The sequence below is a fragment of the Macrobrachium rosenbergii genome, chromosome 9 (genome assembly GCF_040412425.1).
Source record: "Macrobrachium rosenbergii isolate ZJJX-2024 chromosome 9, ASM4041242v1, whole genome shotgun sequence".
Taxonomy (NCBI): domain Eukaryota; kingdom Metazoa; phylum Arthropoda; class Malacostraca; order Decapoda; family Palaemonidae; genus Macrobrachium; species Macrobrachium rosenbergii.
The window spans coordinates 41,813,239-41,840,204 of NC_089749.1; the positions used below are offsets into that span (position 1 = coordinate 41,813,239).

The 26,966-nt window shown below is 35.0% G+C and overlaps 3 protein-coding genes across 3 annotated transcripts in view; 2 read left to right on the top strand and 1 right to left on the bottom strand.

The window, feature by feature from the left end:
• Positions 1 to 26,966, bottom strand: part of LOC136841957 (uncharacterized) — a 108,201-nt gene that overhangs the window by 49,931 nt on the left and 31,304 nt on the right. The window contains exons 10-11 of the mRNA XM_067109366.1: positions 19,109 to 19,267; positions 4,810 to 4,968 (exon numbers count right to left, since the gene is read on the bottom strand). Of these exons, the coding sequence (XP_066965467.1) occupies positions 4,810 to 4,968; positions 19,109 to 19,267 (318 nt within the window). The remainder of the gene's footprint in view (positions 1 to 4,809; positions 4,969 to 19,108; positions 19,268 to 26,966) is intronic.
• On the top strand, positions 2,890 to 6,138 carry LOC136841723 (uncharacterized). Its single transcript, XM_067108951.1, has 5 exons — positions 2,890 to 3,604; positions 3,732 to 3,956; positions 4,093 to 5,022; positions 5,149 to 5,733; positions 5,844 to 6,138. Exons 1-4 carry the CDS (start codon positions 3,368 to 3,370, stop codon positions 5,560 to 5,562), a joined length of 1,806 nt encoding a protein of 601 aa, XP_066965052.1. The 5' UTR covers positions 2,890 to 3,367; the 3' UTR covers positions 5,563 to 5,733; positions 5,844 to 6,138.
• LOC136841721 (uncharacterized) lies at positions 15,652 to 20,439 on the top strand. The gene is given in 8 exon segments (XM_067108948.1): positions 15,652 to 16,211; positions 16,320 to 16,544; positions 17,191 to 17,904; positions 18,030 to 18,179; positions 18,181 to 18,255; positions 18,392 to 19,321; positions 19,448 to 20,034; positions 20,145 to 20,439. Coding segments are annotated over 7 exon segments (2,865 nt in total). The 5' UTR covers positions 15,652 to 15,854; the 3' UTR covers positions 19,862 to 20,034; positions 20,145 to 20,439.

The following is a 26,966-nucleotide window of genomic DNA, read 5'->3' on the forward strand; positions in this document are numbered from 1 at the left end:
GCCTCGCAGCACTCCAGTGTTTCCCTTTCCTTCGTGGATTCTATCTTTATTTATATATTCATCACGTTCCATATTTTCGTGATTCAGTTATACATATATTATATATATATATATATATATATATATATATATATATATATATATATATATATATAGACAAATATATATATATATATATATATATATATATATATATATATATATATATATATATATATATATATATATATATATATATATATATATATATATATATATATATATATATATATGTATATATACATATGTGTGTGTGTGTGTGTGTATACATCTCCACTGTGTACAATGAAACCGATCAGTGGTCTTCACGCGTGGTGATGTTAACAAATAAGTCACGTCTTGATGTGAGCAGTATATATATATATATATATATATATATATATATATATATATATATATATATATATATATATATATATATATATATATATATATATATATAAGAAGGCCCATAAAACACTATCCTTCTTGGGTACAGTCACCTGCATACCATCTAAGACTTAATGCCACACCTACATGTGCTTTGTATATATAATCCTGTAACATTTCATCTGTCCATATTTTACCAGTGAACAGGGGCACAGAAGGAAGTGCAACGTTCAAATAGTGTTTTATGGGCCTTCTTATATTCATATTACACTGTGGTATTACAGTAAAAGACATTCATCTATATATATATATATATATATATATATATATATATATATATATATATATATATATATATATATATATATATATATATATATATATATATATATATATATATATATATATATATATATATATATATATATATATATATATATATATATATATATATATATATATATATATACAGTATATATATATATATATATATATATATATATATATTTATATATATATATATATATATATATATATATATATATATATATATATATATATATATATATATATATATATATATATATATAAGTATGCATTAAACCTGCCTTTCGGTTCTTAATCTTTAGACGGATTTGTCTTTTATTTGTTTTATTAACAATTAGGCTGGAAAAAACGCCAGCTCTAATAGAATTATACTTCCCTTCAAAGACTGACCTGAGACAAACCCACAGAGAAGCGAGAGAGACAATGACGCAAACACTCAAGTCTTTCTGGAATAAACTATAATGACGAAGACACAATCATGCTTTAATCTCTGTGACCTCATCATATGAAGAGTCTTAACACCTCCACCGAATTCCATCAAACATATTTGTTAAGTAAATTTGGCAGAGTGACGCAGTAGCTGAACTGGAGCCATGACACATTGGCCCTCTCTCAAACGAATGTTGGCGGAGAATCGGTATATATCTGGGTAACCTCCTTCTCTGTCGCCAGTAAGCAACTACCTGTTGTACTTGTGAAACCACTCCCCTGAGGAAGAAAGACAAGCTATTTCCTTAGCTTCATTCGAACATAAAAAATAACGCGACAGTTACTATTTGTGGTTCTTCTTATATAGCTTCAGTTAATCTGTTCTCCAAACGAAATGGCTCCCATCGAAAAATACAACTCCTTCGCCAGGCATAGCTCTGCCTTCAACTTGGTGCCTCACATTTGTCAATGCAGAGTCAGTTCGAAAGACTGCGGTGAATTGTGGCTCCCAGTTTCTCGAAGGGGACATTTTTTCCACGACTCCTTCTTCGAAAATGCCCGCACATGCTTCCACTCCGCCATTCAGGATATGCTCACCAAGTGGAAGGATGAAGACAAGTTAGCTGTGGACTGGCTAAAAGACACCCACTCACCTGTTAGCAGTTTCAGCCTTTACAGGGAGCTGAGATCCCACGGTAATCAAGAAGCGAACCATGCGTCTACTGTGGTGTCCGACAACCGCACTCATAAGGTAAGACATTAACTTTGTTGAGGGCTCGGCATGAAATGGAATTCTTTTCACCATAAATGAAGTCATTCGAGGAGTGATTCAGACCACTCATAATATCTTTTCTCTCAGGTTGTGATGGATGTCCAAGACTGCATGGAAGGAGACATCAAGGTGAAGGTCTTGGGAGAAAAGGAGGTGGTTGTTGAAGGTCAGGGGAAGGGAAGTCCTGGCGAGGGATCCTTCTCCTCAAGGAGGTTCTGCAGGAGATTCACTTTCCCAAGTTCTGTCAACATGGCTGACGTCACCTCAGTGCTCTCCTCTGATGGAGTGCTGACGATCGAGGCGCCAAAAATGGTGAGACTCATAACCTTGCTTTCTTTATTCTTGCCCATGCTACTCCGCTGCATTTTTACACATAATTGTGTCCATTACTTCTAGGTGGGGTTAGCTGTTTGGTTGGTTTGCTTTCTCTTTTACCGATTTCTGAAATAACTCACTTGAAGTCAGGCTCGTTTGCAACACTTACGATCAAGACTTAGATTTATTTTTTACATTTGATAGGAAGAGCTGAAAGAAACCGAAAGATTCAGCACCGACGTAATTATGAGAAATGTCGAAAATTTCAGTTTTAGCAGCTGTGTTTTCTATAAGATCGTGATCTAAACAAATGAATGAAAATTTTCACAACCACAGACCACATTACTTGAACGTTTGCTTTGCACTGTAACAACAAGAAAGTAAATGAGAAATAGCCATTTTTTAGATAAAATCCTCAACTTCCTTACGAGATAATCCCACTCCATGAATTTGTAAAATGGAAAGGAAACTTCAGTTCAACACCTTCTGAAGTTAGCTCTGAATTTAAATAGATTTTTTTTTAAACGCGGAAACTGGGCCTTGGTAAAGATTGTCTAGGAATCACATTGAGAAAGAATAAAGTTTAAAAGTTATTTCATCTTAGGCATTATTTTATCACCTTTCTTTTTTCTTTCCAGAATGCAGAAGACAAGGCTAAGTCCACCAGACAAATCCCAGTGGAAATTGAGGGAACGACAGCCACTGGCAGTTCTTCATCAAAGGAGTCTGTCGTAGACATTAGTGCTCGCTCAGGTGCAACGAAAGAAAAGAATGACGTCGTTTATTATTGTAGAGACTGCAACAAGAAGATTGGGTCTTGGCACAAGGCACCAGAAACGAAGTTGGCTCTGCAGGAAGGAGTGAAAGTGCCAATAAAGATCAACACGTCTTCAGGGGCTGAGAAGATTATTCCCGTGCAGCAGGAAGCGTCTTTAGATAATAAAAATGATACACAGACAAAATACATCAACATAGAAAAAGAATGGGAGGCAGAAAGTCGAGAAAAAGAGTTCACAAGAACACAAGGATACAACTGTGAAGGCAAACGTCTTGCAAGTCGAGAACAAAGCAAATCAAAAGTCTGCCTTGAATGGAAACTGTTATGACGTTCCCATAATGACTGGTTTCAGTATCCTTCCTGTTTCTCTGAGAGGTCCTTTCTTCAGTGACTCCTATTTCAGGAGTGTCCAGAAAGATTTCCAGTCGGCAGTGCAAGAAATCCTCTCCAGATGGGGAGCGGTAACTTCCAAGCTTATGGAAGACAACTTGTCTGCATACAGAAGACTTCGCCTGCAAAACTTTGCTGAGGAGACCCAAGCCGTTAAGACAACAGAAGATGAAACTAACCACAAGGTGAGATTCTTAAAAATTCACTTATGTATTAATCAGTGACATCAACACAATAATACCATATTCCAGTGAGTGAAACAAACCTTAACCCATAGTAATGTAATCAAATATATGATTCTTTTACTTCCAGTTTGTACTAGACGTTCAGGACTTCATGAATGGTGGCGAGGTTACAGTGAAGGCCATAAATGACCGAGAGATTGTGATTGAAGGCCAAATAGAGAAGGAAGAAGGAGGACTGAAATCTTTGAAACGTTTCTTGAAACGTTTCAGTGTACCAGGAAATCTCAAGCTTGATTCTGTTTCTTCAGTTATGTCTTCAGATGGAGTACTCACAATCACCGCTCCCAAGAAGGTATCACATGACATTTTTCTCTTTTTATATCTACACAGAGCTAAATTCATTCATGGACACATATATGAGTATTACATAATTAACATTGTACAGATTCTCAGTTGAAGCCCACTAAGCACATTCTTTCCCTTTGCAGCCTTCATCTATCCAGCTGAAAGAAATTATCGTCCCAGTCAGCATAGAAGGAGCAGACGTCAAGGACGTTGCAGTTAGGAAGACGCAAGAAAGCCAACATTCTTCCAAGACCTCTTTCTCATCAACTGACAATAATGGTGAAGAAAATACTATTTGTACCACCAGCCAGAATGTTGGCAACCAAATCAAAGTGCAAAGAGACAGTTCTGATAAGAGTTTCGAGAGCACGAAGCAGCAAATGCAAGCAAGCCAACTTAGTAAAGAATGTATTATTCCAGTTAATGTGGAGGGAGTGTCTGATCACACAAGACAGCAGAGCTTAGATAAACAAACAGGCCTAACAAGAGCATTCCAAGAAGAAAAGCAAGATCTGCAAGTTCAGCAGCAGACAGTTAAAGACCAAGCTGCCACAGACCGTGTAATTCCCATCAATATACAAGGGTCTTCAAACAACACCAAGGCACATGCAGCCACTCACCAGAAGGATTGCATTATTCCAATTAGTGTGGAAGCAGAATCTAGTGATGTGAAAGCAAAGTCTTTCGATGACAAGATAAAGCTACAGAATGAAAGGAAGGAAAGCAATGGTTCTGCCATCGGTCAAAATGACAAGTATCATTTTGCTCACCAGAGGGCAAAAGCTGCCAGCAGTGAAAAGGCCATCATGAGTAATCAACTTTCAGACAACCTTGCATGTACTTCAGCAGAGACACATTACCTCCCTATCTCCAGAAAAGGACTTTTCCTTGATGATACTTTCTTCAGTGACTATCAAAAGAACTTCCAGGAAGCTGTTAAAGATGTTCTTATCAAATCTAGGCATTTCATGCACGATGAAGACTGCATGACAGCCTACAGAAGTCTGCGTCAGAGTGACCTGAGAGTTGAGAATCAAGCTCTATATGCTCAAGAAGACAACAACTCCTTTAAGGTGAGTGGACTGCATCAGTTGTCATGTACTGCATAATTTCTGTATAATCAGACTTTCTTCGTCATCTTTACTTTGTCATTACTTTACACTATTCAAAATTCATTTGCACCTCTTTATGATTTGCAGGTAGCTGTAGATGCTAAGGACTTTATCAATGGGGACCTTACAGTGCGAGTCGAAGGAGAAGAACTTGTGATCGAAGGCAAAGCAGAAAACAGCGAAGCCAAGTCCGCGAACTCCTTGACTTTCTCTCATCGCTTCCTCCTTCCCGAATCCTTCAATATGAGGACCATATCCTCAGCCATATCCTCTGACGGGATCCTCACAGTGCAGTGCCCGAAGAGGGCAAACGCTGACTCAGCAGACGGCGTCAGGAGGATGTCGACCGAGGCCAGGTCGAAGCACGAGAGCCACAACGAAGGTGCTCACAAATGGGAGGAGAAGAGGGTGAAGCAGTCCTCTGAGCAAGGCGACGGTTACTCCTCTCGTACCTTCTGCAGTAGCTACAATTCCTGCCAACAGCAGTCTTCTCAATTTTAATGATTAATTGCTTATATAAGAATACACATATTTTTGTAATCGAGTAGGGACCCAGAAGAAGAGGCTAGACTTAATCTGTGATATTCATCCCAAAGATTCTAAATTTCGTCACAAAACCCTGGCCAATCACGCCCAGCATCTCGAAGAAAACTTGTTGACAGCAGAAGAAAGGTAATTCCCGTCCAAAATGTCTAGTTCTTCAGTGAATCCCATATTCTGCGATTATTTAATATCATGTGACTTTTATAGTTCCATTAATTTATTCCAGTTTCTTTTTACAGATTTGTCTGAGACCAAAGAAGATGCTTCGATGTGAATTTCCTCCCTTCATATTTATACAAATCTGTAAACTCGGATGATTTTCCAATTACTTTATTTGCATGGATTCTCCAATTTTTGTCATTTGTTTACCGTCTCTTCAGTCAATCACCAGTAGATTTCAACCCTTTATTAGCTAATGAAATAAACTGATGTCAATTTTTATATAAGAATTATATTTTCTATTTTACTCATGCACTTCTTTTGATATGTTAATAATCACACCAAGAAACAATTGTAATAAAAAAGATGACTGTTTATCCGCCTTTTAATAACCATTCAGTGGAACATTTCTCGTCAGTGACCTGGGTTTTGTCAAGGTCACAAATCCACGGGGATGTTTGCTCGGGCCTTTGACCTTCTCTTTTCTTTTCCCCTAATGCCCTGCTTGGGAATTCTTTCCTTGCTTCTGTTTTACCAGATTTCTATCATCTTACTTATTTCTCTTGTTTGGGATTGGGATTAGGCCAATGAGAACATTACTTTACCCCTCCCAACGGCCTCAGCATTTAAAGAGAAGTGTATACATGTATATATATATATATATTAATATATAAAAGTATATATATATATATATATATATATATATATATATATATATATATATATATATATATATATATATAATTTATAATATATATATATATATATATATATATATATATACATATATACTATATATGTATATATATATATAATATATATATATATATATATATATATATATATATATATATATATATATATATATATAGATATAGAGAGAGAGAGAGAGAGAGAGAGAGAGAGAGAGAGAGAGACAGGCAGACAGACAGACAGACAGACTTTTTTACATTCACAAATATCAGGCAACCCATAATAATTAGTATCGAATTCGCTATACCCTTGGAATAAATTACATTCAGAGGAATTATTGCAATGCCCCTTATCACTGCATCGAAACTAAAGTCCCAGGTTGGAATCATGACTTGGATGGCTGCACTTATCAAGTATAATTCCCCTTGGGAGTAATTTATTCTTAAAGGATATTTAATGCTCTATCAAGCGATATTTGGGTTAGTATCTATCTATCTATCTACTCTCTCTCTCTATATATATATATATATATATATATATATATATATATATATATATATATATATATATATATATATATATATATATATATATATGTATATGATAGGTGGATAGATAGACAAATAGCCTAAGCCATTTACGAAAGGGGACATGGTAAAAATAGTCACGTAAACACCACGGATGTGTTATGCCATTCAGAGAGTGGGCGTGGGAATTTCAGAAATGGTTTTTTGCCTTCTGTTTCGTTTGAACGAATTCATGTTCAGCTTTGTATATTTATTCAGGTACAAGGAGAAGCAGACGAGGCTGATGTTAGATAGACCTTGAGCTGTATTTAGAACTCCTCAGGATGATGTATATCTTTCTGTAGACAGGTATTTCAGTGCATTAACTCAGTGAGCAGTGATTCTAAAGGTGGAAGCAAAGAAATCATTAGTTTTCTAAAGTAGACAACACAAAAGAAAACAAAATAGTTTCTCATGGGCGATGAATAACCTCATAAGAAATACAAAAAGGATTTCATTGAGGAAAACCACTCAACGTTGATTATAACATTTGTACTAATGTCCTTGTTTTCAACAGACACACACATTATATATATATATATATATATATATATATATATATATATATATATATATATATACATGTGTGTGTACATGTACATATATATATATATATATATATATATATATATATATATATATATATATATATATATATATATATATATATATATATATATATATATATATATATATACATATATACATAACAGGGTGTTCAGAAATTAGAGCCCCCTCTACAGCATAAAATAAAATTGATATGGACAAAAACAAAAGTAATTCAGAACAGGTATTTATTTAAGTTTCTCTCTGAGTATTTAATATTTTGTGTGGCCTCCATCTGCCTGTACCACAGCCTGCATTCTTGAGGGGTATGATTTCAGCAAATCACAAAAAGCTGAGACTCAACTCCATTTCTTGAGCACTTCAGTCACCTCTCTTCGCAGGTCGTCGAGGCTTGGTATACCATCATAGTTCACTGTGCGCGCTTCAACACGATCCTTTAAGATACTACCAATGTTTTCACACACATTAAGGTCAGGGAGCTACCTGGAAATTCACTTGACGAGAAGAAATCGATACCACTGTTTGAAGCAGCTGCTGTGTCTGAAGAGCCTTGAAACATGGTGCCTTATAATGCCAAAATGTGACTTTTCAACAGATAACATTTTTCAGGATGAAAGGAAATACTCCACCACAGTTTTTGTAGCCATTCCATGACATCTTTTTCTTTGATTATCCACATGAACCGTTTGGCTGTGAAACAGAAAAATTCCCAAACATTCAGGAAATTTCACAACTTGGCAATAGCGCATGTCATCGCTGATATCATCCAACTTTGCAGACCAAATGATGCCATTTTTATGATTTTGCTTCCTGACTGTGTAAATGAAGAATTCATCTGATGGGGCAACATGGAGAAAGCCAGCTTCATCCCAGTGTTTAAGAAATGAACCAGAAAACCATGAGTCTTCTCTCTGTTGCTGAGTGATGTTGGGCTTTTGATAACATGAAATGGCTTGATACCAGATTTTTTCAACTCACGATATACAGCACTATAACTTCTCTTCTTTCCCCTTTTCGTCTCTAGTACAAGCGCCAATTTATGTAAAGACTTTCTTGATCTACCACTGCCTCAGCTATTCTTTTGATCCCTGAGAAGGACTTCCAGGCCTTCCAAGATTCTCACTCTTTTCATGATGACAGTCATTGGACAGTTTCTTTTAACAAAATCTCTTTTAATGTATTTAGCTATCCAGGAGCGTGAAATGAAGGATGCCAGCATCAGCCTCTGAAGGTTATAGCTTATTTGGTCAATCCATCTGATTTCTTCTGAGTCATTGATTGACTTGTTCACTCAGCCTGAAAATACAAGAAATGTAAAATGAAAAATAGCTTAATACAAACTTAAAATAATGTACTTGGAGATTATAACAGAAAATTTCATAACTTTCCATTTCTTCTGTGGGGGGCCTCTAATTTTTGAAACACCTGGATATATATATATATATATATATATATATATATATATATATATATATATATATATATATATATATATATATATATATATATATATATATATATATATATATATATATATATATATATATATATATATATATATATATATATATATATATATATATATATATATATATATATGCATATACATACATACATGTATAACATGAACAGAAATGACCTACTGGATATGTGGCCTCGATCCCACAGCCACGAAAATCGAATTCAGACACTCAGCCCCCTTCCGTCGCTGTCAATCATGGCTGCCACTCTCTTCTCACTGTTATTCGTGATTTATTCAGATTAGAAGTAAATGAAAATGACATTTTGTAGCATCTCTGGGTTCAGATTTAAAATATATTTCAAACGATATTTGTTGTGCAAGTTGATTACGAATTTCCAAGCGATGAGTTTTATTCATTAATTGCGAATTTTAAGTTGCCTATCCTATTCCTTCCCTCCCAATTTCTTACAGTGAACTGAGTGTTATCATCGTTTCCAAGTTCTTACTTTATTCTTCCTGACTGACTTATTCAGCTTTTTAAGGAGTCCCTACTGTGGATGTTATTATAACAATGATTATGAATAAATTCCAGGTGTCGTTGTCAGAAATGAGTCAGTGATGTATTATGTACATTTAGTCTTCAAACTTGAAGATGTAAACTTGTTTCCCGTCCCTTATTGTAGAATCAAATGACTAACTACCAACAGCTGAGACCCCTCACGCCGCACTCGAAAATCACGTGATGTATGAGATTTTTCTTTTTTATAGGTTCCCACAGCCCTGGTTTTTGTTGCAATTTTAAGAAATTAATAAGTTCTTTAATTTTCTCTAATGTTGCAGAAGCAACTTTGATGACAATGACTCGCGAAATTTTGTTAATTTTGTTTAAGGTTAAATCAGGATCCCAAGAAGAAGGATCCTGGGTTAAATGTATGTTAACTACGATTTACGTAGAAGGTTTTACGCAATCTGTTTATTCAAGACGCTTCCAGACCGCCCCAGTTGATGAGGATTTATGGAACGTCTGCTTATGGTAATTCCGGCGTACACCAGGAACATCTGGAGATGAGATCGATAATTTGTTATGGACAAGAGAGAGAGAGAGAGAGAGAGAGAGAGAGAGAGAGAGAGAGAGAGAGAGAGGGGCTGAAGGAAACCTTACTTTCCCCCAACCGTCTCTAGCAGAGAGGAGAAATCGGTCTAGAGGAATTTATTAACTGTGATGACTCTTACATCCTGTTAAAGATAGCTGTTTCTCCCCACCGACAGGCGAGGGAGATATAAGCTATCTTTAACAGAAGGTAAGTATCCAAATAATAAATTTCATTATGATAATTCATATTTTTGCGTTAGCTGGAAGTGATGAGCCGTTCTAGAGAAAAGATCCCATGTCAACTATAGTCTGTTTCATGCCATCTGTCCGCCCACCAACTGAGGTTTTAGGTGGGGTGATGAAAGGAACAACTAATGCAGCACTTCAATTTATGCATGGTAATGGTATTGCGGTTTTCTTTTCAGAATATTTCATATATATATATGGTAATGGTATTGCGGTTTATATATTTATATAATATATATTATATATATATATATAAATAATATAAGAATAGAATTCAACATTCAAATCATTGTAACTGCTCAGTGACTGTGCTTCACTCATGGGTGGACGGAAAAAAAAACCCCAACTATGGAGTCTACAGGTTACGATCTGCCCAAGTGAAAATTATCGTGTGCAAGTTTTAAGCAGGCCATTATAAAACCACAGGCCAGTCTTACTGGGAGTTTCGTTTCGCATATTGTATGACAATTACTATTATTTAAGTTAAAACTATGTTTCTGTAGTAGGCTAATCAATACAACAAAGATCTATTGTATTTCAGTCTTTGATGATTAACCCATCAAAAAATAATAATAATAAAATAAAGAATGCCTAACCAGCAGTGTGTATGAAAATCGAAAACTCTTGGGCCCAAAACTACTGTAACGCTTTTAGATTCCAGTTACATTAAAGTATATCATCGCATTCCAATCCCTGGGGTTTCCCCTATCTTCAGAGAAACTGGAGAAGAGGCCGTCCAGGCTGATCCGGGTCCCTTGGATCCCCGGCTAAGCCGAAGAAAGGACCCATTCTTTAGAACAGAACAGTGGCCTATGGCCTTCCTCTAAGGGACTCAGATTTGACTGCGGGGCACTTTCTTCTCCAGACTTTCTCTCAGAGGTTTGGGGAAACTTCAAGGATTGTGAAAGCGATGATGTACTTTTATGAAACTTGAACCTAAAAGAATTACAGTGGTTTTGGCTCCAAGATTTTTCGATTTTCATAAGGGACATAAGACAACCTCCGTAATCCCTGGAGGATTACTTCCAATATCAATTTGGATTTATAGTCTTGTGCTGGAAAAAAGGCACACCGAAGATTCCTCAACGCCATTGGGTCTACTCAGCAATTCGTACTTAAGGCATTTTGGATATCTTTGGCTCCAGGAAGTTTGAGCTGACGCCAATTTCATCCACAGTTTCTAAGAACGACTGGAGAAATGAATCCAGCCTCTGCAAGGTGTCTCAGGAAAAAGGAGCCTAGTTTTGTCGTTTCAGTCATAAGCTAAACCAAAACCATTTCAAGCCCTTCGTCCTTTTTGTTTCCCAAAACAGACTGAAGCCACCGTTTTACAGACTGGGTCTCTTCCCAGACTTGACTGCTGAACCCAGGACTCCAGGTTCGACTGAAAGGCTCTTCCCCGGAACTCCGGTAGAAGCTAGTATGAATCTTAATGTTTGGGAAAGTGACATAATTCAACAGAATTGAAAGGGTTAAAACAGTATAAAACATTCTTTCACCCATGGCTCACCTCTGTACAGAATTTCTTGAAAATATATTCTTAACATTTTTAGATAACTTACAGAGGGATAGGGTGAGGCAAAAATATATATTACACAGAAAGATCAGAGTAAATGCAACACATCCGTCTAACTTCGTTGAAGGTTGCTAAATAAATTCTGTAGTTTTGGTAAGAGTTATGCACCTGAGTAGGAATCCAAACCATCTTTTTTGATGATAAAAAGATGTAACAATTAATTGAGGTCATAGTAGCTGGCATCATTACCTATATAAAAGAATGGAAGCATTTAAAAAAGATGAAATCGGAACTTATTTTCAGTAAACATGACGTAATTGTAATTGCTTTACTCTTGAATGTTTGGCCCTTTGCCACTGTTAGTGAATCACAGACGAGCACCATAAACTTGTTTGTTTGTTTTGTGCGTGTGTGTGTGCGCGCGCAAGAGAAATGGTCTGGCATTCAATCTCATTCCAAAGTAAAATGATTACCACTTCTCTCTGATGACGTTGTTCAAGTTTTCAGAGAAGTGTTTCTTTCCGCTCTGTAGATAATCTCGAAGAGTTCCGTTAGCCATTAGTTCAACCATCGTTCAACAACGTTGGATATTTTAGGCGTATAATTTTATTTGTTCCTTTATGTACTTGCATGACTAGTCTATCTGTTGGAGTGCATGAGGGTATATATATATATATATATATATATATATATATATATATATATATATATATATATATATATATATATATATATATATATATATATATATATATATATTTATATATAATATATTTACATATATATTTATCTATCTATCTATCTATCTATATATCTATCTATATGCAGAGATTCTTATATATACATATATATATGTCATGAATTTTATCTCGACTAGTCATCTCAATGAACATTTGTAAAAATAAAATAGTTTAGAAATTTTCATATGGTTATTATCGGTGTGTCTACTCTTATATATTAACATATATAAATATATTAATATATATATATATATATATATATATATATATATATATATATATATATATATATATATTATATTATGAAATATATATATTATATATATATATATGACTATTTATCACATCACCGTGATTCATATACAATCAGAATACATTTTTTAAAATTCAATTTACTTTATTTCCATAATATATTTTCATTATGAAGAAAATAAAGTAAACTTGGGATAACCAGCGATGGGGAATCAGGACTACAGTGACACACTAACCAGTCGGCCACTTCTGATTACACTTATTAACCTAAAAATTCCCACAGGTACTCCTTTATCACCTAAAATATATTACTCGTCTCTTTCTCCTCCTGCTGCATTGGATAATCACGTTTGTAGCTTTCTGATTGCTATAATATATATATATATATATATATTATTTATATATATCCAGATATATATATATATATATATATGTCTGGAAAATTTTCTTCATTAAATAAGAAGTTAATTTCTCCATATGGTGGGATACAATGCCCCATCAACTTTATCTCTTCTAAAAAATGATTAAGAACCACTTCACAGTATTTATATATATATATATATATATATATATATATATATATATATATATATATATATATATATATATATATATATATATATATATATATATATATATATATATATATATATATATATATATATATATATATATATATATATATATATAATATATATATATATATATATATATATATATATATATATATATATATATATATATATATATATATATATATATATATATATATATATTATATTTATTTATATATATATATATATATGTACTATACATATTCATATATAGCGACAGTAGTACAACCCTCCACATCTCAGCCGGTCTTCAGAGATGAAATAGTTAACCTGACGCCCTGTTTCTTAACCTCAAAATACTATGGTACCCATTTACAGGTGGGTGGAATGTTGGCATCACTGGGAGCGATCCTACGACCTAATTACGTGAGTCGTTTTCTCTACAGTTTTTCTGCGCAGCGTATAATGCTGTATGAAACTTTCAGCCACGGCCTATGAAACTCTTAGCCGCGGCCCATGAAACTCAGCCACGGTCCGGTGGTGGCCGCTGTTGTTGGCACCTATACTGGTACTTGAAGTACGATTATGGTTAACTTTAACCTTAAATAAGATAAAAACTACTAGGGCTAGAGGGCTGCAACTTGGTATGTTTGATGATTGGAGGGTGGATAATTAACATAACAATTTGCACAGCCTCATTAGTTTTGAGATATGAAGCGGACATGAAGAGTGCTGACTGACAGACAAAGCCAGATAGTTTTCTTTTACAGAAATGAAAAAGACAAAGAAATTCAAACCGCTAAATGCTGGTTCAATGTTTCTGCCGAAGACCCACCTGGCAGCATCAAGCTTCCCGATCCTGCTCCTACACGGCTCGCCTCTGTCTACCGGCGATTCAGCGCTTTCTGGATTATTTTCCACGACAAAATTTTTATACATCTATCCTTCCGGCGCTTGGAATTATCACCTTGTTCATCAGCCTTTGAAGCTGATCCATTTTAATTGAATATACATTAAATACATTATATGTATGTATATATTTTCTATATATACATATATATGATATATATTTATTATAATACATATATATAAATTTATATGTATACATATATATATATATATATATATATATATATATATATATATATATATATATATATATATATATATATATATATATATATATATATATACATATATATATATATTGAGCCACAAATATCGCGCAATATCCAGTTCATAAACCTTAGGAATGACCCATACCCAAAGGAATTGTATTGATAAGTGCTTTGACATCAGGGGATTCGAGCCATGAAGATGGGTCAGTGGTCTAAAGTTAATTTATGTCGTTGTTTCCCAACCAGGCAGCATGAATCCCACTGGGGACGCTGTTATTATAAATTATAATTCCTATAGTTATTCCTGAAGTATAGTTAATTGAACATTAAACGACATTTGCAGCTCAGTATTTTTGAATACAATAAAATGTCAAAGTGCGCACAAAAAAATTCTCTCTCTATCTCTATCTCTCTCTCTCTCTCTCTCTCTCTCTCTCTCTATGTATATATATATGTATGTATATATATATATATATATATATATATATATATATATATATATATATATATATATATATATATATTATATATATATATATATATATATATATATATATATATATATATATATATATATATATATATATATATATATATATATATATATATATATATTATATATATATCATCATTGTGTATCAGTCCTGAAACCGGTCAGGACATACACCAGGTCTCTTATTATTTCACGCATGGTGATGTGTGACAAATAAGTCACGTGTTAATGTAATTGCAGTCATATATATATAAGTATGCATTAAACCTGCCTTTCGGTTCTTAACCTTTAGACGGATTCGTTTTTTCCTTGTTTTACTAACAATTAGGCTGGAAAAAAAGGCTAGGTCTAATTAAATCATACTTCCCTTCAAAGACTGACCTGAGACAAACCCACAATGACGCGAACACTTAAGTCATTCTAGAATAAACTATAACGACGAAGACTGAATCATGCTTTAATCTCTGTGACCTCTTCATATGAAGAGTCATAACACCACCTCCGAATTCCATCAAACATATTTGTTAAGTAAATTTGGCAGAGTGACGCAGTAGCTGAACTGGAGCCATGACACATTGGCCCCCTCTCAAACGAGTGTTGGCGGAGAATCGGTATATATCTGGGTAACCTTCTCCTCTGTCGCCAGTAAGCAACTACCTGTTGTACCTGTGAAACCACTCCCCTGAGGAAGAAAGGCAAGCTATTTCCTTACCTTCATTCGAACATAAAGTAAGCGACAGTTGCTATTTGTGGTTCTTCTAATAGTTTCAGTTAATCTGTTCTCCAACGAAATGGCTCCCATCGAAAAATACAACTCCTTCGCCAGGCATAGCTCTGCCTTCAACTTGGTGCCTCACATTTGTCAATGCAGAGTCAGTTCGAAAGACTGCGGTGAATTGTGGCTCCCAGTTTCTCGAAGGGGACATTTTTTCCACGACTCCTTCTTCGAAAATGCCCGCACATGCTTCCACTCCGCCATTCAGGATATGCTCACCAAGTGGAAGGATGAAGACAAGTTAGCTGTGGACTGGCTAAAAGACAGCCACTCACCTGTTGGCAGTTTCAGCCTTTACAGACAGCTGAGATCCCACGGTAATCAAGAAGCGAACCATGCGTCTACTGTAGTGTCCGACAACCGCACTCATAAGGTAAGACATTAACTTTGTTGAGGGCTCGGCATGAAATGGAATTCTTTCCACCATAACTGAAGTCATTCGAGGAATGATTCACACCAGTCATAATATCTTTTCTCTCAGGTTGTGATGGATGTCCAAGACTGCACGGAAGGAGACATCAAGGTGAAGGTCTTGGGAGAAAAGGAGGTGGTTGTTGAAGGTCAGGGGAAGGGAAGTCCTGGCGAGGGGTCCTTCTCCTCAAGGAGGTTCTGCAGGAGATTCATTTTCCCAAGTTCTGTCAACATGGCTGACGTCACCTCAGTGCTCTCCTCTGACGGAGTGCTGACGATCGAGGCGCCAAAAATGGTAAGACTCATAACCTTATTTTCCTTAGTCTTGCCCATGCTACCCCGCTGCATTTTTCACACATAATTGTGTCTATTACTTCTAGGTGAGGTTAGCTGTTTGGTTGGTTTGCTTTCTCTTTTACCCATTTCTGAAATAATTCACTTGAAGTCAGGCTCGATTGCAACACTTACGATCAAGACTTAGATTTATTTTTTACATTTGATATGAAGAGATGAAAGAAACCGAAAGATTCAGCACCGACGTAATTATGAGAAATGTCGAAAATGTCAGTTTTTGCAGCTGTGTTTCTATAAGATCGTTATCTAAACAAATGAATGAAATATTTCACGACCACAGACCAAATTACTTCAATGTTTACTTTGCACTGTAACAAGAAGAATATAAAAGATAAGAGATAGGTATTTTTGAGACCAAATCCCCAACTTCCTTATGAGATAATCCCACCTCATGAATCTGTAAAATGGAAAGGAAACTTCAGTTCAGCACCTTCTGAAATTAACATGAATCACTGAAATTCAACAGTTTTTAAACACAGAAACTGGGCCTTGATAAAAATTGTCTGGGAATCGCATAGAGAAAGAATAAAGTTTAAAAGTTACTTCATCTTAGGCATTATTTTATCACCTTTCTTTTTTCTTTCCAGAATGCAGAAGACAAGGCTAAGTCCACCAGACAAATCCCAGTGGAAATTGAGGGAACGACAGCCACTGGCAGTTCTTCATCAAAGGAGTCTGTCGTAGACATTAGTGCTCGCTCAGGTGCAACGAAAGAAAAGAATGACGTCGTTTATTATTGTAGAGACTGCAACAAGAAGATTGGGTCTTGGCACAAGGCACCAGAAACGAAGTTGGCTCTGCAGGAAGGAGTGAAAGTGCCAATAAAGATCAACACGTCTTCAGGGGCTGAGAAGATTATTCCCGTGCAGCAGGAAGCGTCTTTAGATAAGAAAAATGATACACAGACAAAATACATCAACATAGAAAAAGAATGGGAGGCAGAAAGTCGAGAAAAGAGTTCACAAGAACACAAGGATACAACTGTGAAGGCAAACGTCTTGCAAGTCGAGAAAAAAGCAAAACAAAAGTCTGCCTTGAATGGAAACTGTTATGACGTTCCCATAATGACTGGTTTCAGTATTCTTCCTGTTTCTCTGAGAGGTCCTTTCTTCAGTGACTCCTATTTTAGGAGTGTCCAGAAAGATTTCCAGTCGGCAGTGCAAGAAATCCTCTCCAGATGGGGAGCGGTAACTTCCAAGCTTATGGAAGACAACTTGTCTGCATACAGAAGACTTCGCCTGCAAAACTTTGCTGAGGAGACCCAAGCCGTTAAGACAACAGAAGATGAAACTAACCACAAGGTGAGATTCTTAAAATTCACTTATGTTTAACTCAGAGACATCAGCACAATAATACCATATTCCAGTGAGTGAAACAAACCTTAACCCAAAGCAATGTAATCAAATATATGATTCTTTACTTCTAGTTTGTACTAGACGTTCAGGACTTCATGAATGGTGGCGAGGTTACAGTGAAAGCCATAAATGACCGAGAGATTGTGATTGAAGGCCAAATAGAGAAGGAAGAAGGAGGACTGAAATCTTTGAAACGTTTCTTGAAACGTTTCAGTGTACCACAGAAATCTCAAGCTTGATTCTGTTTCTTCAGTTATGTCTTCAGATGGAGTACTCACAATCACCGCTCCCAAGGAGGTATCACATGACATTTTTCTCTTTTTATATCTACACAGAGCTAAATTCATTCATGGACACATATATGAATATTGCATAATTAACATTATACAGATTCTTAGTTGAAGCCCACTAAGCAAATTCTTTCCCTTTGCAGCCTTCATCTATCCAACTGAAAGAAATTATCGTCCCAGTCAGCATAGAAGGAGCAGACGTCAAGGACGTTGCAGTTAGGAAGACGCAAGAAAGCCAGCATTCTTCCAAGACCTCTTTCTCATCAACTGACAATAATAGTGAAGAAAATACTATTTGTGCCACCAGCCAGAATGTTGGCAACCAAATCAAAGTGCAAAGAGACAGTTCTGATAAGAGTTTCGAGAGCACGAAGCAGCAAATGCAAGCAAGCCAAGCTTGTAAAGAATGTATTATTCCAGTTAATGTGGAGGGAGTGTCTGATCGCACAAGACAGCAGAACTTAGATAAACAAACAGGCCTAACAAGAGCATTCCAAGAAGAAAAGCAATATCTGCAAGTTCATCAGCAGTCAGCTAAAGACCAAGCTGCCACAGACCGTGTAATTCCCATCAATATACAAGGGTCTTCAAACAACACCAAGGCACAGGCAGTCACTCACCAGAAGGATTGCATTATTCCAATTAGTGTGGAAGCAGAATCTAGTGATGTGAAAGCAAAGTCTTTCGATGACAAGATAAAGCTACAGAATGAAAGGAAGGAAAGCAATGGTTCTGCCATCGGTCAAAATGACAAGTATCATTTTGCTCACCAGAGGGCAAAAGCTGCCAGCAGTGAAAAGGCCATCATGAGTAATCAACTTTCAGACAACCTTGCATGTACTTCAGCAGAGACACATTACCTCCCTATCTCCAGAAAAGGACTTTTCCTTGGTGATACTTTCTTCAGTGACTATCAAAAGAACTTCCAGGAAGCTGTTAAAGATGTTCTTATGAAATCTAGGCATTTCATGCACGATGAAGACTGCATGACAGCCTACAGAAGTCTGCGTCAGAGTGACCTGAGAGTTGAGAATCAAGCTCTATATGCTCAAGAAGACAACAACTCCTTTAAGGTGAGTGGACTGCATCAGTTGTCATGTACTGCATAATTTCTGTATAATCAGACTTTCTTCGTCATCTTTACTTTGTCATTACTTTACACTATTCAAAACTCATTTGCACCTCTTTATGATTTGCAGGTAGCTGTAGATGCTAAGGACTTTATCAATGGGGACCTTACAGTGCGAGTCGAAGGAGAAGAACTTGTGATCGAAGGCAAAGCAGAAAACAGCGAAGCCAAGTCCGCGAACTCCTTGACTTTCTCTCATCGCTTCCTCCTTCCCGAATCCTTCAATATGAGGACCATATCCTCAGCCATATCCTCTGACGGGATCCTCACAGTGCAGTGCCCGAAGAGGGCAAACGCTGACTCAGCAGACGGCGTCAGGAGGATGTCGACCGAGGCCAGGTCGAAGCACGAGAGCCACAACGAAGGTGCTCAGAAATGGGAGGAGAAGAGGGTGAAGCAGTCCTCTGAGCAAGGCGACGGTTACTCCTCTCGTACCTTCTGCAGTAGCTACAATTCCTGCCAACAGCAGTCTTCTCAATTTTAATGATTAATTTTGCTTATATAAGAATACACATATTTTTGTAATCGAGTAGGGACCCAGAAGAAGAGGCTAGAATTAATCTGTGATATTCATCCCAAAGATTCTAAATTTCGTCACAAAACCCTGGCCAATCACGCCCAGCATCTCGAAGGAAATTTATTGACAGCAGAAGAAAGGTAATTCCCGTCCAAAATGTCTAGTTCTTCAGTGAATCCCATATTCTGCGATTATTTAATATCATGTGACTTTTATAGTTCCATTAATTTATTCCAATTTCTTTTTACAGATTTGTCTGAGACCAAAGAAGATGCTTCGATGTGAATTTCCTCCCTTCATATTTATACAAATCTGTAAACTCGGATGATTTTCCAATTACTTTATTTGCATGGATTCTCCAATTTTTGTCATTTGTTTACCGTCTCTTCAGTCAATCACCAGTAGATTTCAACCCTTTATTAGCTAATGAAATAAACTGATGTCAATTTTTATATAAGAATTATATTTTCTATTTTACTCATGCACTTCTTTTGATATGTTAATAATCACACCAAGAAACAATTGTAATAAAAAAGATGACTGTTTATCCGCCTTTTAATAACCATTCAGTGGAACATTTCTCGTCAGTGACCTGGGTTTTGTCAAGGTCACAAATCGACGGGGATGTTGCTCGGCCCTTTGACCTTCTCTTTTCTTTTCCCCTAATGCCCTGCTTGGGAATTCTTTCCTTGCTTCTGTTTTACCAGATTTCTATCATCTTACTTATTTCTCTTGTTTGGGATTGGGATTAGGCCAATGAGAACATTACTTTACCCCTCCCAACGGCCTCAGCATTTAAAGAGAAGTGTGTACATGTATATATATGTGTATATATTAAAAGTATATATATACATATAATTATATAATATATATATAATAATACATATATATACATATATATATATAATATATATATATATATATATATATATATATATATATATATATATATATATATATATATATATATATCGATATAAAGAGAGAGAGAGAGAGAGAGAGAGAGAGAGAGAGAGAGAGACTATAGATTCCCAGGGAGGCGGACAGACAGACAGATATTTTTACATTCACAAATATCAGGCAACCCATAATAATTAGTATCGAATATGCTATACCCTTGGAATAAATTGTACTCAGAGGAATTATTGTAATGCCCCTTATCACTGCATCGAAACTAAAGTCCCAGGTTGGAATCATGACCTGGATGGCTGCACTTATCAAGTATGTTCCCCTGGGAGTAATTTATGCTTGTCAACCGATATTTGGGTTAAGTATATTCTCTCTGTGTGTGTGTGTGGAATATATATATATATATATATATATATAATATATATATATATATATATATATATATATATATATATATAATATATATATATATGTATATGATAGGTGGATAGATAGACAAATAGCTTAAGCCACTTACGAAAGGGGACATGGTAAGAATAGTCACGTAAACACCACGGATGTGTTATGCCATTCAGAGAGTGGGCGTGGGAATTTCAGAAATGGTATTTTTGCCTTCTGTTTCGTTTGAACGAATTCATGTTCAGCTTTGTATATTTATTCAGGAACAAGGAGACGCAGACGAGGTTGATGTCAGATAGACCTTGAGCTGTATTTTTGATGAATCCTCCAGGTATTTCAGTGAGCAGTGAGTCTAAAGGTGGAGGCAAAGAAATCATTAGTTTTCGAAAGTAGGCAACACAAAAGAAAACAAAAATAGTTTCTCGCGGGCGATGAATAGCCTCACAAGAAATACAAAAAGGATTTCATTGAGGAAAACCACTGAACGTTAATTATAACATTTGTACTAATGTCCTTGTTTTCAACACACACGTATACACATACACACACACACACACACACACATATATATATATATATATATATATATATATATATATATATATATATATATATATATATATACATATACATATACATATACATACATACATGTATAACATGAACAGAAATGACCTACTGGATATGTGGCCTCGATCCCACAGCCACGAAAATCGAATTCAGACACTCAGCCCCCTTCCGTCGCTGTCATTCATGGCTGCCGCTCTCTTCTCACTGTTATTCGTGATTTATTCGGATTAGAAGTAAATGAAAATGACATTTTGTAGCATCTCTGGGTTAAGATTTAAAATATATTTCAAACGATATTTGTTGTGTAAGTTGATTACGAATTTCCACGCGATGAGTTTTATTCTTTAATTGCGTATTTTAAGTTGCCTATCCTATTCCTTCCCTCCCAATTTCTTACAGTGAACTGGGTGTTATCATCGTTTCTAAGTTCTTACTTTATTCTTCCTGATTGACTTGTTCAGCCTTTTAAGGAGTCCCTACCGTGGATGTTATTATAACAGTGATTATGAATAAATTCCAGGTGTCGTTGTCAGAAATGAGTCAGATATGTATTATGTACATTTAGTCTTCAGACTTGAAGATGTAAACTTGTTTGCCCGTTCCTTATTGTAGAATCAAATGGCTAACTATCAACTACTGAGACCCCTCACGCCGCACTCGAAAATCACTTAATTTATGAGATTTTTCTTTTTTCTATTTTATAGTTCCCACAGCACTGGTTTCTGTTCCAATTTTGAGAAATTAATAAGTTCTTTAATTTTCTCCAATGTTCCAGGAGCAACTTTGATGACAATGACTCGCGAAATTTTTAAAACTTTGTTTACGGTTAAATCAGGATCCCGAGAAGAAGGATTTTGGGTTAAATGCATGTTGACTACGTTTTACGTAGAGGGTTTTACGCAATCTGTTTATTCAAGACGCTTCCAGACCGCCCCAGTTGATGAGGATTTATGGAACGTCTGCTTATGGTAATTCCGGCGTATACCAGGAACATCTGGAGATGAGATCGATAATTTATTATGGACAAGAAGAGAGAGAGAGAGAGAGAGAGAGAGAGGGGGCTGAAGGAAGCCCTTACTTTCCCCCAACCGTCTCTAGCAGAGAGGAGAAATCGGTCTAGAGTAATTTATTAATTGTGATGACTCTTACATCCTGTTAAAGATAGCTGTTTATAAGCTATCCTTAACAGAAGGTAAGTATCCAAATAATAAATTTCATTATGATAATTCATATATTAGCGTTAGCTGGAAGCGATGAGCCGTTCTACAGGAAAGATCCCATGTCAACTATAGTTTGTTTCATGCCATCTATCACTCACCAACGGAGGTTTTAGGTGGGGTGGTGAAAGGAACAACTTCTGCAACATTGGCTGGAAGGCGGGAAATTTCAATTTATGCATGGTAATGGTATTGCGGTTTTCTTTTCAGAATACTTTGTATATTTATATAAATAAAAAAAGAATTCCAACATTCAAATCATTGTAACTGCTCAGTGACTGTGCTTCACTCATGGGTGGACGAAAAAAAACCCGACTATAGCGTCTACAGGTTACGATCTGCCCAAGTGAAAATTATCGTGTGCAAGTTTTAAGCAGGCCATTATAAAACCACAGGCCAGTCTTACCGTGAGCTTCCTTTCGCATATTGTGTGACAACTACTATTATTTAAGTTAAAGCTATGTTTCTGTAGTAGGCTAATCGATACAACAAAGATCTATTGTATTTCAGTCTTTGATGATTAACCCATAAAAAAAATAATAATAATAAAATAAAGAATGACTAACCAGCAGTGTTTATGAAAATCGAAAACTCTTGGGCCCAAAACTACTGTAACGCTTTTAGATTCCAGTTACATTAAAGTATATCATCGCATTGCAATCCCGGAGGTTTCCCCTATCTTCCGAGAAACTGGAGAAGAGGCCGTCCAGGCTGATCCGGGTCCCTTGGATCCCCGGCTAAGCCGGAGAAAGGACCCATTCTTTAGAACAGAACAGTGGCCTATGTCCTTCCTCTAAGGGACTCAGATTTGACTGCAGGGCACTTTCTTCTCCAGACTTTCTCTCGGAGGTTTGGGGAAACTTCAAGGATTATGAAAGCGATGATGTACTTTATGAAACTTGAACCTAAAAGAATTACAGTGGTTTTGGGTCCAAGATTTTTCGATTTGCATAAGGGACATAAGACTACCTCCTCAATCCCTGGAGGATTACTTCCAATATCAATTTGGATTTATAGTCTTGTGCTGGAAAAAATGCACACCGAAGATTCCTCAACGCCATTGGATCTACTCAGCAATTCGTACTTAAGGCATTTTGGATATCTTTGGCTCCAGGAACTTTGAGCTGACGCCAATTTCATCCACAGTTTCTAGGAACGGCTGGAGAATTCAATCCAGTCTCTGCAAGGTGTCTCAGGAAAAAGGAGACTAGTTTTGTTGTTTCAGTCATAAACTAAACCAAAACCATTTCAAGCCTTTCGTCCTTCTTGTTTCCCAAAACAGACTGGAATCCACTGTTCTGCAGACTGGGTCTCTTCCCGGACTTGACTGCTGAACCCAGGACTCCAGGTTCTTCCCCGGAACTCTGATAGAAGCCAGTATGAATCATAAGGTTTGTGAAAGTGGCGTAATTCAACGGAATTGAAAGGGTTATTAAGGAATAAAACATTCTTTCACCCATGGCTCACCTCTGTACAGAATTTCTTGAAAATATATTCTTAACATTTTTAGATAACTTACAGAGGGATAGGGTGAGGCAAAATTATATATTACACAGAAAGATCTGAGTAAATGCTACACATCCGTCTAACTTCGTTCAAGGTTGCTAAATAAATTCTGTAGTTTTGGTAAGAGTTATGCACCTTAGTAGGAATCCAAACCATCTTTGTTGATGATAAAAAGATGGAACAATTAATTGAGGTCATAGTAGCTGGCATCATTACCTATATAAAAGAGTGGAAGCATTTAAAAAGATGAAATCGGAACTTATTTTCAGTAAACATGACGTAATTGTAATTGCTTTACTCTTGAATATTTGGCCCTTTGCCACTGTTAGTGAATCACAGACGAGCACAATAAACTTGTTTGTTTGTTTGTGTGTGTGTGCGTGTGCGCGCGCAAGCGAAAGGGTCTGGCATTCAATCTCGTTCCAAAGTAAAATGATTACCACTTCTCTCTGATGACGTTGTTCAAGTTTTCAGAGAAGTGTTTCTTTTCCGCTCTGTAGATAATCTCAAAGAGTTCCCATAGCCATTAGTTCAACCATCGTTCAACAACGTTGGATATTTTAGGCGTATTGTTTTATTTGTTCGTTTATGTAGCTTGCATGACTAACCTACCTGCTGGAGTGCATGAGGGCATATATATATATATATATATATATATATATATATATATATATATATATATATATATATATATATGTATATATGTATGTATATATTTACACACACATTTATATATAATATATCTATCATCTATCTATCTATCTATCTATCTATCTATATATATATATATATATATATATATATATATATATATATATATATATATATATTTATACACTTTTATATATAATATATATAAATATCTATTTATCTATCTGTATATATATATATATATATATATATATATATATATATATATATATATATATATATATATATATATATATATTGTCGCTTCTGGAAAGTCGAATCTTTAGTAAGAACAGTATGGCCAGCAGAAACTTCAGCATTTTCAGTTATAAATTTATTTACTTATTTCCATCACCAACATTGGTGAAGAAAATAAATAAACTTATAACTGAAAATGCTGAAGTTTCTGCTGGCCATACTTTTCCTGTTACACTCCAACTGTTGCTTCCACAGGGACTCCTTTACTCACCTACGGTATGCTGAGACTCGTCTCTTCTCTCCTCCTGCTGCATTTAATCATAAGTGCTGCAACGAATCAGTTACTCTCATTCTTTCACTATCCAGACTGACATTCCAGACTCTCCCCTGGTCACCATTCGCCTTCATTTCTCCACTCTTGCTACAATGCCCCCTCAACTTTATCTCTTCTAAAATGCTTCAGGCTTCTTCACCAGTCATATATATATATATATATATATATATATATATATATATATATATATATATATATATATATATATATATATATATATATATATATATATATATATGTGTGTGTGTGTGTGTATATATATATATATATATATATACATATGTATAGGTATATATATGTATATTATATATATATATATATATATATATATATTTTATATATATATATATATATGAATTATATATATTTATATATATGTATATATTTTTCTATATTTACGTATATATGAATTATATTTATTTATATATAGATATATATAATGTATACATATATATAAATATATATATATATATATATATATATATATATATATATATTGAGCCACAAATGTCATGTAATATCCAGTTCACTAAACCTCGGGAATGACCCATACCCAAAGGGAATTGTGATTGATAAGTGCTTTGACATCAAGGGGATTCGAGCCATGAAGATGGGTCAGTGGTCTAAAGTTAGTTTATGTCGTTGTTTCCCAACCAGGCAGCAGTTCGAATCCCACTGGGGCCGCTGCTATTATAAATTATAATTCCTCTTGGGTGGAAGTTATTCCCGAAGTATAGTTAATTGGACATTAAACGACATTTGCGGCTCAGTATTTTTGAATACAATAAAATGTCAAAGTGCGCACAAAAAAATTCTCTCTCTCTCTCTCTCTCTCTCTCTCTCTCTCTCTCTCTCTCTCTCTCTCTGTATATATATATATATATATATATATATATATATATATATATATATATATATATATATATATATATATATATATATATATATATATATATATATATATATATATATATATATATATATATATATATATATATATATATATATATATATATATATATATATATATTATATATATATATATATATATATATATTTTATATATATATATATATATATATATATATATATATATATATATATATATATATATATATATATATATATATGTATGTATATATATATATATATATATATATATATATATATATATATATATATATATATAATTATATATATCATCACTGTGTATCAGTCCCGAAACCGGTCAGGACATACACCAGGTTTC

Coding starts and splice junctions, on each gene's coding strand:
- LOC136841723 (XM_067108951.1), top strand. CDS start 3,368: ATGACTGGTTTCAGTATCCTTCCTGTTTCTCTGAGAGGTCCTTTCTTC. Junction 3,957..4,092: donor CAATCACCGCTCCCAAGAAG/GTATCACATGAC, acceptor TTCCCTTTGCAG/CCTTCATCTATCCAGCTGAA. Junction 5,023..5,148: donor AAGACAACAACTCCTTTAAG/GTGAGTGGACTG, acceptor TATGATTTGCAG/GTAGCTGTAGATGCTAAGGA.